General features: G+C 61.1%; 2 protein-coding genes across 3 annotated transcripts; one reads left to right on the top strand and one right to left on the bottom strand.

The window, feature by feature from the left end:
- Positions 1-206: 206 nt before the first annotated feature.
- On the bottom strand, positions 207-4,124 carry Gpr142 (G protein-coupled receptor 142). Its single transcript, XM_046463471.2, is given in 4 exon segments — positions 207-2,289; positions 3,090-3,248; positions 4,030-4,099; positions 4,101-4,124. Coding segments are annotated over 4 exon segments (1,125 nt in total). The 3' UTR covers positions 207-1,417.
- A 2,655-nt stretch (positions 4,125-6,779) lies between these two features.
- Btbd17 (BTB domain containing 17) lies at positions 6,780-12,499 on the top strand. 2 transcript variants are annotated; one of them, XM_058585304.1, is made up of 3 exons: positions 6,780-7,083; positions 9,584-9,860; positions 11,206-12,499. In XM_058585304.1, the coding sequence occupies exons 2-3, from the start codon at positions 9,640-9,642 to the stop codon at positions 12,278-12,280; spliced, it is 1,296 nt and encodes a 431-aa protein (XP_058441287.1). In that variant the 5' UTR covers positions 6,780-7,083; positions 9,584-9,639; the 3' UTR covers positions 12,281-12,499. The 2 variants fall into 2 exon arrangements, with proteins under 2 accessions (XP_058441287.1, XP_058441286.1); XM_058585303.1 differs by lacking the exon at positions 6,780-7,083 and adding an exon at positions 7,116-8,289.
- The last annotated feature ends 345 nt before the right edge of the window (positions 12,500-12,844 follow it).

Genomic DNA, 12,844 nt, shown 5'->3' with positions numbered 1-12,844 from the left:
CTGGGGGGGGCAGGGTAGCTCAGTGGTAGAATGTGACACCCAGCACCACGCACACTGACACACACACACACACACACACACAGAGGAAATGAACATGCATGGAGTCCAGAAAATAATTCTTCAAGCAAAACCAGCAAAAATCATATATAGGCTTGGGAAGAGTTGAGAGACACGTGACAGATAACCATCCCTAAATGCTAACAACGGGTAATGATAGACGAAGTCAATGCGGAGACAGGAACACGGGCACCGTGGCCGAGGCACCCCCACCCCGGCGGTCTTGCCTGTCTACATAGCCCCTAGCAGCCTACCCTGCCTACTCCTACCCGTCTTCACGTGCCAGGACTACACCAAGACCAGGGATGGTCTCACCAGTTGAGGTCAGGTCACTATGTGTTTGTGGCACTCTTGGGAATGACATCTCGGTTTTCAGAGCTTTTTGGAGCTGAGTATGGTGGCTAAGGGACTGGGCACCTGCCCACCTTTTTTCCGGTTGTGGCCCTAACTCCCTTTCTGGATGTCCCTGCTCTGGGGAGAAGCAGACAGGGAGGCGGGAAGCTGAACATTCATTCTGCACCAGTCGTGGGCCCGGAGCACATCAGCTCTCTCTCCCGGGTCACCCGCTGAGGGCTGGGCGGGCTTGAGGCTGGGTCTGAACCTCCCGTTCAGGGGAAAGGTCAGCTCAGGCTGACCGGGAAGCAGAAAGGGGCGCAGCTGAGCCGGCTAATGTGTTTACCCAAGGCTTGGGGCAGGTGGGAGTTCCATCTGCCACGCTCTCCCTCCCGCTCTCCTGCTCTCCCAGCTGCCTTCCCAGGCTCGCAGCTCAGAGGCCGGGCCAGGGCCAGGGCCAGGCAGAGGCCCTCCCAGCCCATGAGGTCAGCCACCTCCTTCCTGCCTTTGCTGGAGGTAGGACCTTCCCATAGAGGAGTGGGCTCTGGGGGGGGGGGGCGCGGGGGCACCTCCAGCTAAGTGCCTCCTTCCTGAGCTCCTGGAGCCCAGGGCGGAGAGGCTACTCCTCTCTCAATGGCAATAACAAAAACCTCAGCCCCAGAGTCCACTCTGGACCCCGAGTCTGATCTGGCTCCCAGCATGGAGTAATGCAGAATCAAAGCAGGGTGTTTAATACCTAGAGGCTTGTGCCCCAGGGATGGCTGAGATGGTCTGGGGGCATCCAGTACGCTTTAAGACCACCCCCTTCCAGCATGCCCTGGGGACTTCTCTCTCCCAAGTAGCTCCCCCCACCCATTGCTCAGTCAAACACGTTTGGTTCCCCCAGGCTGGAAAGGCCTGGAATCCTGCAGATTGTCTTCCTTCTCAAACCCGGTGTTGGCGATGGGAGCCTGAGAATCTCAGTTCAGGAAACTTGGGAGGCCGGCCCCAGGAAGGGGACAGGCCAGGAGACGACTCACACCTTCCTCTACAACCCCGCCCCTTTGGGGGGTTCTGGGGGCCTCAGCACAGGCTCCCCCACCATGCCCTCTGGCTGTGACCCCAGGGTGCAGGGCAGGTGGGCATCATGGATGACCTGCTGGACAGTGGCCCGGAAAGTCTTGCTGACAAAGCAGTAGAGGCCAAAGTTGACTGCTGTGTTGAGCATGGCCACCATGTTGGCCACATCCAGGGCCAGGTGGACCCTCCAGTCCCGGTGGACGGGGGCCACATACAGGTGGTAGAGCATGACGAAGATTCGGGGTGCCCACAGAAGGGCAAAGAGCAAGGTGACCCCCAGGAGGATGGCTGTGCTCTTGCCCACCCAGGGCCGCAGCCCGCTCCGTCCCCTCTTCCGCAGCTGGAGGACGATGGCTGAGTTGCTGACCAGGAAAACGCTGCAAGGGATGAAGAAGACGATGAGGCAGTGGGCCCACTTGAGGACCTCGTCCAGCGTGCCAGGGGGGCCCGTGTCCCTCCACACATCCAGCCACCAGTAGAAGGGGATGCCAGTCAGCAGGGCGGCGCTGAGGACAGCAGCAATAGCCCTGCGGGTCCTGCCTGGGGATGAGGTGGCCCGGTGGCGCAGGGGGTGGCACAGGGCGTTGTAGCGGTCAACGGTCAGCAGGACGGTGACCCAGACTGAGGCATGGTTGGCGGCAAACTCCAGGACGTTAGCCACGCGCACCACGGCCTGGGGTACCTGGCGGGCCAGGAGCGCGCCCTGCAGGAGGAAGCCCACGAACACGATGACCACCTGGGTGGTGATGTCGGAGCCCGTGAGCGCCAGGAGGTAGTAGTAGGAGGGCTTCCTGGTCTTGGCGGCGAGGCGGGCCAGGGCCACTGAGGTCAGGAGGTTGGCTGATGGCAGTTGAGGTCGTGGCAGGTGAGTTTGCGGAATGCAAGGTCACGGAGAGAGGGACCAGCGGTGGTAGAGGGGAAGGAAGCTCAGAGTCTGCTTTCCCGAGGGTTTCACCATCCCTCCCCACCTGCCAGGGCTGCGGCCAGTTCTGGCTTCTCGTGTCTTTCTAGATCCTTCCCCAAACCCACTTTGCCAGCCAGGGATGTAGCTCCATGGAAGAGCTCCCGCCTAGCATGCCCCCTGAGGTCCCGGGTCCCAGTCCCAGCACTGAGAAATCAAAACAAAAACCGCACTTTGTCAGCCCTTCCCTGTCCTTCCACACCCCAGGCCACGGACCACCGGGTAACACGTGGGTGAACACCCAGGCAGGTGGTCACCTGTGGTCCTGTGGAATTCCCCCCACCACGTCCTTTTCAGGGATTCTGTGTCCTCTGGGGCAGAGGCGTCCCCAGACAAGGTGTGGTTAACTTACCAGGCTTGGGGAATCCCCCAGGCAAGACCACCTGCCCTGTGCTCTGTGCAGCCCCCACCCCATGCACACACTGCCTCTAGGAAAGGATGCAGTCCCTCCGAGAGGGTCAGCTTTGCGCATGCGGAGTCCCTGCCCCTCACTTTCCCTCCCTTCTATGCCTTGCTCCCAGGTGACCCAGAACACCCCCCCCCCCCACCGACAAAGGCAGGTGGAGACCTGTGATCTATGATCCTGGGTCTCAGGGGCCAGCACAGAGGACTGGCTCCCATTGAAGGAGGACCCCAATTTCTGGCCATGTCTAAGACCCCAGCCCCAGTCCCCACTCACCAGGCAGCCCCAAGCTCAGCAGAACACTGTAGTAGATGACAGGAATGACACCAACCACGCACGGTGACTTCTCTGGGATCTCTGGCCAGTGGCCTTCCCACTCCTGGCCTGGCCCACTACCATTGGATGTGGGCAGCAGGGTTGCTCTCGGCTGGCCTGCTAGGGAGGGTGGAAGGACAGGGTTAGAGCATTTGTTCCCGTTCCAACTTGGGCCACCAGCAGCCCCAGCCCAACTCAGGTCTTTCTGTTCAACCCTGCTCTGTGCAGACCCCAGGGTCTCTATTGCCATGAACATTCCACCCCTGCCCTGTCCCACCTCCACACTGGCCCTGATCCCTACTGATGGGAAGAAGTCTTGGCAGCGGGGACTGCGTGGTGCTGTCGGGGACCTTCATCCTCCAGAGCTGGGAGGCAGATGGAGCGTCAGGATCACTGAGCACACTGTGGACGCACAGGGTCTGGGGCAGGTGGAGCAGCTGCACCTTTAATCAGCAGGCTGAGTGGCCGGCCCTGGTGGCACCCAGCAGCTGCACAGCTCACTCAACAGCCGCCCCCTCTCCAAGGAGAGACTGTTACTAGGCTCCCCTCTTTCCTAAGCCAAAGAGCGTCGCTCTTCCCAGGTCGGCAGCACCGAAGCTGGAGCGGCTCTGGTAAACAGATGGGGAAACTGAGTCCCCAGGGGTAAGGTGACCAAGTTGGCCTGTAGTCAGTGTGGAATGAGGGCCCTCCACTTGCTCTGGCCCCTAGTCCCCTCAAACCACATTTTAAGTCTCTTTAGGTTTTAACGTCCAGTCTCTGATTTCCTGCTGAAGACGGTGGGGGACCCCCCAGCTAAACCTTGTTCCCCCCTCTCACTGCCCACTCATTTGAGCTTCCACTGCCCCACCCCAGCCTCAGGGTCCCTCACCTGCCTTCTGCCTTCCACCCCTCAACCATTTACCTGTCTCTGGTTGCTCAAGTCCCATGCTCCAGGATCCCAGCCCCCAGGTCACCAGGGGCTTTTCCTGGGGAGTCTCCACAGCTCCCTGCCCGCATCACCAGCTGTCCCCTTCAGCCCAGCTCTCCAGCAGTGTTGGCCCCACGGTTCCTCCAGCTCTTCCAGCCGCCAGAGCCTGTCAGCCTGCAGAGTGGGGGTGGCGGGAGGAGGGAGGAGGAGGCAGGGGTGGGGCGAAGCCCAGGGCAGCTTGGTGGATCCCAAGAGAGCACGGCAGGGACTCCCGCAGTGCACAGGCAGGGAAGGGAGCCCGCTGGGTGGGGGGGGTAAAGAGGGCAAGCCTGGCACCCGAGTGGGGTACGGGTCGCCTAGGAAAGGAAAGGAATCTGCAGGAAGGAGGATCTGGTCCTGGACTGGCTGCCTCGTGCTCCAGGGCAGAACGGCCTGCTTACGTGGGCGGCCCCACCAAGGAGGTGAGGACTGTGGGGGAGGTGAAGGACCCAGGCCACGGAAAGGTCCTTGCGGGAGCGAGGGGAGCACTCCTGCTGAGGAGCTGGGGGAGCAGTGCCGGGTGGGGGTGGCAGAGCTCAGATCCCCTGAGAGTCCCAGGGACCAAGTTCATGGGGGTCAGACGGCAGCGTGAGCAGAGGCTGGGCTGGGGTGCAGGATGCCCCAGGGGCGGGGAGGGAGGGAGGAGAGCAGGAAGCCCTGTGCAGGGGTGGCTGCCCTGGGAGAAGCCTGGCCAGGCTGCCGTCGGTGCTGGGAAACCAGGGACGGTGGCCCTGCAGGCCACTGTCTTCCCACCCTGGTGGAATGGAGCAGCCTCGAGAATATCAGGAAATAGCAGCCAACGCTGGCGGCCCTACATCTGCAAGCTCCCTCCCCTGGGAAAGGGTGATCAGGGCAGCCCACTGTGGACACCAGGACACGGCATCCAGGGGGCTCCAGGGGAGCAGAGCTGAGACCCAGCCTGCATCCCTTCTCACATCCAGGGAATGTCGGGGCACCCCCCCCCCCCCCCCCCGGCTCCTAAGTCAGATCCCTCGTCTCTGGGCTGTAGCGAACCTACCCTGACCCCGACGCCCACCCTGGTGCTCACAGCCAAGGCCTTGCTGCCTCCTGGTGGCCACACCCCGATCCTGCAAGTCCGGGAGACCCAGCTGGCTTGGGCCAGGCATGCTGGCTGGCTGAGGCCAGGTCCAGGGGGGAGTGTTGGAACCCCAGCCCCGGAAAGGACAGAAGGACAGACAGCTCCTCCCGTCCACCACCTCCCTGCCCGTGAGGCCACGAGTGAGTACAGGCACTGACCCTGCTTCAAGGAGTGGGAAAGACCAACCCAGTTGGAGGGCAAGGAGGTTACCGGATTTACCCAAGAGGAGACTGAGGCTCAGAGAAGTTAAGCAATAGGCCAGGGTCACAGAGCTGGCACACAGCAGCGAGATTTGAACTCGGGTTTGTTCTTCCCTCTGCCTTCTCCAGGGCTATTTGCTTTTTACTGCTCACACAACCTTCTTGGGAAATGAGAGACCATGTAGACTCAAGCTTCATGGAGGAGGCCAGCATGGATCAGAGGACAGTGCTCAGAGCCGGAGGACACCCTCTTGGGGGAACAGCTTCCAACAGCTTGGGAGTTATTTCAGGGAAAGATTCCTCCCGGTAGATCTTTGGAGGGCGCCCCTGGATACATGGGGCCTGGAGACCCTCTTTCCAAGTGAAGCATCCAACTCGCTCCTAGAACCCTAACCCAGGACAGGGACATTACAGATGTAAGGGAGGCTGTGGGTCAGGGCAGGGCTTCATGTTCCTGCAGCCCAGGGCCCCATCACCCCCTGTGCAGATCCAGAACGCCTCCTCCTTCCCAGGCTTATGAACATTTCCAGTTGTTTCTATGGCACTGGAGACACCTTGTCCAATGGGGGCCCTTTCATCAGGACTGAAATACCACCCAGAAAAGAAGTCATGGGTTTGTGCAAAGCAAAGCCAAGCAGAACTTGGTGACACTTGAATCCTGGATCTACTAGCTCCCGCTGAGTTCAGATGAGTCACTCAGGTTAGACAAGACGACACACTAGTCTCAGGGAACTTTATTTTTTCTGCTTTTTGGTACTGGGGGTTGAACCCAGGGGTGCTTTACCACCAAGCTACATCCCCAGCCCTTTTTATTTTTAGACAGGGTCTCACTAAGTTGCAGAGAATCTCCCTAAAGAGCTGAGGCTGGCTTTGGAACTTGCAATCCTCCTGCCTCAGCCTCCTGAGTCACTGGTATTAGAGATGTGGGCCACCACGCCTGGTTCCCCTTCACACTTAAAATGCCACCCATCTAACTCAAACAGCTAGGTAGGTTTTTAGCTTGGGGTGTGCAGAGTGATCATCTGGGGTATTTAGTCCAGGCCTGCTCCTGGGAATCTCTCTCTAGGTGAGCACCAGAAACTCCAGAGCAGGTGAGCTGCTCCTCAAGAGTGATTGGCAGCTGGTGTTCAGAGATGTGTCTCCTGAGTGACGGTTTGCTGGGCGTTGGGGTCTCTGATCAGCTGCGCTCCCATTGGCAAGCGTTATGTGCAGAAGCTGGGGTGCCTCTGGGGCCTGAGCTGCCCTGTTGCACAGAGGCTCTGACTTGCTGGGTTGAGCCAGGACATGGTGCAGCCCACAGGAAGGGCAGGCGGGCAGCCAGTGGGCAAGGGATGGTGGATCTGGAGGAGGGGGATCAGGCGTGAGAGTGGGGGCAGCTGGGAGGGGTTTCCGCTGAGCAGGACAGCTCTGACTCTGCCAACCCGGATGAAGCTGGTGCCAGACCCAATTCTTGCTTTCTTTGTGGCTCCAGAGAGGGAGGGAGTGGGCTGTTGGGTCTCTGTGCACCGGCGGGGGCAGAAATCAATGCATCAAGCAGAGCCCTGGGATCCACAGAGCATGGGCAGGGACGCTCCAGCCCGTCCTTAATCCAGGACCCGGCCTCGGAGGAACTCGGTGGGATTTCCTGGGAGCCCCCCACTTCTGTTCATCAACCTCAGTGAAGTCCCTCCCTGGAGGAGCTGGGGCAGGCCCTGCTCCCTCCAAGCAAAGGTGAGGCCTGGCTAGCGCCGCCCGCACTAGCTCCCTGGCTCTGACGGCCCCTCTCCATTGCCTCTTTCTAGAAGAGCATCCGCTGCACTTCCCAGCTGGGGCTGCTGCCTTGCTCTCCGCCTCAGTTTCCCTGCGGTGGCCTGGGGCACTGCGTGTCTCCTTGGAATGTGGGGAAGGGAGAGGTTGCAGCTGCAAACTAGAAACTGGTGGAAGAAGGCTTCAAAGAAGGAATCCTGAGAGCGGGCTGCGTGGGGAGGAGAACTGAAGAAAGAAAGAAGAGGGGTGGACCGGCGCCCGCCCTGGGAGGGGCCCAGCCCTGCGCCGGGCAGGGGTGCTCCTCATGCGCTATAGCACGGAGGGGGGTGTGTGGCTCTATGCCAGCCCTGCCACCAGGGCTCACTGTGACCCTGGTGTGGGGGGGTGGCCACCGTCCCTAGGGAGGATCTCTCCTATCGGCCCGTTGCCCACTCCAGAGCAAGCCAGCAACTTTTTCCAACAAAGAACAAGAGAATGATCCCGGTTACCCCAGGGACCCCTACTGGAGAGTCTTGTCCTTCTCTCTGGAGAGCCAGCCCACCCCAGGTGGGAGCAGGGGATGGGAGCCTGAGCCACCTCTTCCCTCGTCTCCTCCAGCCTTCCCTTTGCTCTCCGCTGGTCATGGTGCCTCAGCGTGTGCTGCCAGGCGTGCCCTGTGCCAGGGTGGAGGCTGGGCCTGGGGTTTGGGACAGGGGCTGGGGACCCTGGGGCTGGTGGCTGCCCGTGGTCCGGAGCTCCTGGATTGCCCTTCAGGAGGCCTAAAACTTTCTGGGAGAAGAAGGGCCAGCCTGGCGGGGTCATGAGGAGAAGTGGGGGAGGGGGGTCCGGATCTGTTCCCCTTGGGGGCCCAAGGCAGCACAATAGTCCCTGTGGCTGCCACTCTCTGGCTTAAGTGGTTGCCTGGGCAACAGCAGGGGCCAGTTTCCACCAATCCATGGCAGAAGCTGGGTGGGGGGAGGGAGGCCAGGCAGAAAGGGGGGTGTTGTGCCCCCGTGCTGGATCCTATATAAGCAGGAGGGATGCAATTGATCAGAGTGGCTTGGACTTCAGTGTCCCTCCAGTGGAACCAGGGGCGGAGCACAAAGATGTTTAGGATAGGCCACTGCAAGTCTGGGTCCTGGGGCAGCTTCTGGACCATGCTGACCTTGGTGGGCCTGGCCACTCATGCAGGTGAGGGGGCTTGTGGGTGGGTGGGTGTGGGCCAGGGTGCAGGGGCAGGCCCTTCTGGCCCTAACTGCTAGCTGCTGCCTGGGAGTGGGTGGTGTCTGGCCATTCAGGATGGACTGGACAGGTCTACAGACATCTCCCAGAAGGGAGAAGGGCAGCCAGCCTCAGAGAGAAGGGGCTGGGCAGCAGGCAGGGGTCTTAAGGACAAAAAGACCCTCCCTTGTTCATTGTCCCAGGCAGCTGGGCCTGGGCAGAGGCTGAATGGGGACGCCATTAGCATTCAGGCCCCTCAGAGTGACAGCTGGGGAGGCGGGGCTGGGAAATGCACGCCCAGCTTCTCTCCCTCGCTTTCTCCGGGCCTCTCACACAGAGATGCTCCCGTCTGGGTGAGCCTTCTCCCCACGAGTGCCCGCGTGTGCGTGTGCCTGGGCCATCTGCTGCTGCCAGTCACCCTCCTGGCTCCTTCTGCAAGCCTCCTTGTGCTGCTCTCAGCTGGGGGAGGCTGCCAGCAGCGTCCCTGTCAATGGGCTCTCTGTAACTGAGTGCAGGTCTCCATCCGACTGCCCCAGCGTCCATGGGAGCAAGACAGGAGGAGCCCAGGGGCCAGCCTGGAGGGGGTGCCAGCCAGTGACCCACAGGGCCCTGCCCAGATCCAGCCGGCCCCTGGGACTTTCTCCTGTCCTCCCTCTGCCTCACAGATCAGAACTCCAGGGCAGGGCCAGGCCCGGAAACGCTTTCCCTCCTTGCTGGCTGCAGGGGCTCTTGCTTGACCCCTCCTCCCACTCACCGTCCCCTGCACTCCAGGCACCCCACGGGAGTCGGCTTCTTTTATCCACTGCCGTAGTCCAAGCTCTTGGGAGAGTGCCGGGCACATAATACGTGCTCAATATCTGCCAGTATACGTGCCCCTCTGACGACTCCTTGGAGGGGCAGGGTGGACAACTGCTCAGAGACAGGAAGCATAGGAGCCAAGTTTCTTCAGCCCTCTCCTGGGGGCCTGGCATCATGGACACCAGCACATGGAGATCCCAGAGGGTCCCTACTGCTCCCGGCCTAGAACCCGCCCCCTTAAAAGAGCATCCTCTCAGGTCTGCGTCTGTAAGACCTGCCCACCTAGACTGCCGCGGGTACCCGCTCTTCTCGTGGGCACCTCGGGTGTGTCCACACAGCCATCCGAGGCCCTCCTGCCCTCCCCAACACCCATGCGTGCGTGTCTCCAGCTGGTCCTCTGCACCCCTTGATCGAGGCCCTGGGTGCGGGTGCCTTCTCAGGCCGTGCCCTGTCCCTTCTGCTGCAGCCCAGAGATCCGATGTGGGCGGGGAGGCATCGGGCACCTCCATCAACCACTCCCAGATGCTGCTCCACCGCCTGCAGGAGCTGCTGCACCAGGGCAACGCCAGCGACGTGGTTCTGCGCGTGCAGGCTGCGGGCACCGACGAGGTCCGCGTCTTCCACGCCCACCGCCTGCTGCTGGGGCTGCACAGCGAGCTGTTCAGGTTGCTGCTGAGCAACCAGAGCGAGGCCATGCTGCGGGAGCCCCGGGACTGCGCCGCCGTCTTCGACAAGTTCATCAGGTGGGGCAGGATGGATGGGCCTTCATCTCTTCCCAGCCCTGGCTCCTCCACCCACAGGGCCACGGGGGTCCAGGCCCTTAGAGGTCATTACGCCCATTGCCTGATGTCATCAGGACAGCAAGGCGCCACCTTTGGCCCCTTCTCCCCCTCCCTCTCCCACACAGCACTGTGGCGCTCGGCCTTCTCCACTTCCCCTGTGGCTCTGTTTGGTTTGCTATCACTGCCTGCCCCTGGCAACCCTGCAGAGCTGTTTCCTAACATGGCCAGGAGAGCTTTTAGAAACCACAGATTCCTAGCCAGGCGCAGTGGCACACACCTAAAATCCCAGCAGCTTAGGAGGCTGCAGCAGGAGCATCAGGAGTTCAAAGCCAGCCTCAGCAACAGGAAGGGAGGCGCTAAGCAACTCAGTGAGACCTGTCTCTAAGTAAAATACAAAAAAGGGCTGGGATGTGGCTCAGTGGTTGAGTGCCCCTGAGTTCAATCCCCAGTAACAAAATCAAATCAAAACAAAACACAAAACCCCCACAGATTCCTGAGCCTGGACAGTCAATTTCAGGTCTACTGGTTGGGACAAGCAATCTGTGTCGTGTTGGGTCTGCTCAGGTTTGGAACCATGGTGCTAGGGAGCAGAAAGGTTAACCAGCTCCCGCTTCCTGCCAGTGTGCTACACAGGGGAAACCATTCACACTATGGTCTAAGGAAGTATTCCAGTTCTAATGGCTTAGACAAGACAGCTGCAGGATTCTGGACATCACTTCCAAGTTCCAGGAAGGGGGATAAAACAGAAGGGCTCCTATAGAGCCAAGTGCGTCCCAGTGAGCAGGGGCACAGTGGCAGGAAGGATGAGCAGGTGGACAGTGGCAGACTGAGAAGAAAAGGTAGGGGGGCCAGGAAGGAAGCTGTGTTGACTGCCGACTTAGTAGCAAGATTCTTCAGTCCCCCCATTGACTCCATAACCCTAAGGGGTGCATACTGTTCCCCCTTTCCTAGATGATTCCAAAGTTCATGGAAGTTAAACGATTTGCCCAGTCTCATGGCAAGGAGGTGGTAGGACATGGCTCTGAACCCAGACTACAAACTCCACAGCGGCAGGAACCTCTCTGCATTTGTTCTAGCCACAGTTAGGCCCCCAGTACATGTTCAAGGAACACACGTGATTTCCACCTCACCACCAGAAACGGAGAGAAGAGGCTGTCAAGTGGGAACAGTGTGGAAAGGTCCTTAAGAGGGAAGTGTCAGGGCCCATTCCCCTCGGACTGCGCCCCTGACCACAAAGCTCTCCATCAGAGTTGGGGTTGGAGTGACCTCGTTCTGACTCCGCCCCACCTCTGGACCTCTCCGGCAGGTACCTGTATTGCGGAGAGCTGACGATACTGCTTTCTCAGGCCATTCCACTGCATAAGCTGGCCACCAAGTACCGGGTGGCCTCCCTACAGAGAGGCGTGGCCGACTACATGCGCGCACACCTGGCAGGAGGCGCAGGCCCTGCGGTGGGCTGGTACCACTACGCCGTGAGCACGGGGGACGAGGCCCTGCGTGAGAGCTGCCTGCAGTTCCTGGCCTGGAACCTGTCTGCCGTGGCAGGCAGCGCCGAGTGGAGCTCCGTGAGCCCCGAGCTGCTGGCGCAGCTGCTGCAGCGCTCGGACCTGGTGCTGCAGGACGAACTGGAGCTGTTCCACGCGCTGGAGGTGTGGCTGGGCCGCGCGCGGCCGCCCCCCGCCGTGGCAGAGCGGGCGCTGCGCGCCATCCGATACCCCATGATCCCGCCGGCGCAGCTGTTCCAGCTGCAGGCGCGCTCAGCGGTCCTGGCGCGGCACGGCCTGGCGGTGGCGGACCTCCTGCTGCAGGCCTACCAGTTCCACGCCGCCTCGCCGCTGCACTACGCCAAGTTCTTCGACGTCAACGGTAGCGCCTTCCTGCCCCGCAACTACCTCGCGCCCGCCTGGGGCGCCCCGTGGGTCATCAATAACCCGGCCCGCGACGACCGCAGCACCAGCTTCCAGACACAGCTGGGCCCGAGCGGCCACGACGCCGGCCGCCGGATCACATGGAACGTGCTCTTCTCGCCGCGCTGGCTGCCCGTCAGCTTGCGGCCCGTCTACGCGGACGCTGCGGGTACCGCGCTGCCCGCGGCGCGCCCAGAGGACGGCCGTCCAAGGCTTGTGGTCACGCCGGCCAGCAGCGGCGGCGACGCTGCGGGAGTGAGCTTCCAAAAGACGGTGCTGGTGGGGGCGCGCCAGCAGGGCCGCCTGCTGGTGCGCCACGCCTACAGCTTCCACCAGAGCAGCGAGGAGGCGGGAGACTTCCTGGCGCACGCCGATCTGCAGCGGCGCAACTCCGAGTACCTGGTGGAGAACGCCCTGCATCTGCACCTCATCGTCAAGCCTGTGTACCACACCCTCATCCGGACCCCCAAGTAGCCTCCGGATTGGGAAATAAAAGTCTTGCCTAGAGGGCACCAGGGTCTGGGAGGGACAAGGCCAGTGTAGAGATGACTGCCAGCCTGGGCCCTGGGCGATCAGGCACTGGCGACGCTGGGCTGGATGGAGGCCAGGTGAGCGGTGGTAGACCAGATGTCCGGCTTCAGGAGCGGTTTCACATGTAGGCAGCGCTTGGCCCTGAATAAATGGATGCCCAGAGAGGTGAAGGGATGATTGAACCACCCACGCCTGGGTAAAAGCCACCCAGGGATAGTCGCAAGCCTGGGGATCCCCCTGCCCTTCATTGAGTTTCTCTCTGAGCTCCCCCTCTCCCCCATGGAACAGGTCAGGTAAGAGCATTCAAATGCTCAGTGCCACCTGCCAGCCCACCTTGACCTGTGGGGTTTAGCCGGGCAATTCTGAGCCCTGACCTCCAGCAGCAGCCACCTCATCTGAGGGGTGAGGCCTTCTGAGCCTGGCCACTCCAAGTCCTGCACCTCTCTCTCCTGGGAGGGGGCATGGGATCTGGAGAAATGCCCCTTCCTCCGCAGTGTCTTTGCAGCC

The sequence above is a fragment of the Marmota monax genome, unplaced genomic scaffold, assembly GCF_021218885.2.
Source record: "Marmota monax isolate L192 unplaced genomic scaffold, Marmota_monax_Labrador192_F-V1.1 WCK01_AAM20220418_F8-fsc00208, whole genome shotgun sequence".
NCBI lineage: Eukaryota > Metazoa > Chordata > Mammalia > Rodentia > Sciuridae > Marmota > Marmota monax.
Note: the sequence above shows the minus strand (reverse complement) of the source record. Positions and strands in the feature narration are given on the sequence as shown.

Excerpts from the sequence above, each read along its gene's own strand:
- Btbd17 (XM_058585303.1), top strand. The coding sequence starts at position 8,139 with ATGCAATTGATCAGAGTGGCTTGGACTTCAGTGTCCCTCCAGTGGAAC. Across the intron at positions 8,290-9,583 it reads GGGCCTGGCCACTCATGCAG|CCCAGAGATCCGATGTGGGC; the intron begins GTGAGGGGGCTT and ends CTTCTGCTGCAG. Across the intron at positions 9,861-11,205 it reads GTCTTCGACAAGTTCATCAG|GTACCTGTATTGCGGAGAGC; the intron begins GTGGGGCAGGAT and ends CCTCTCCGGCAG.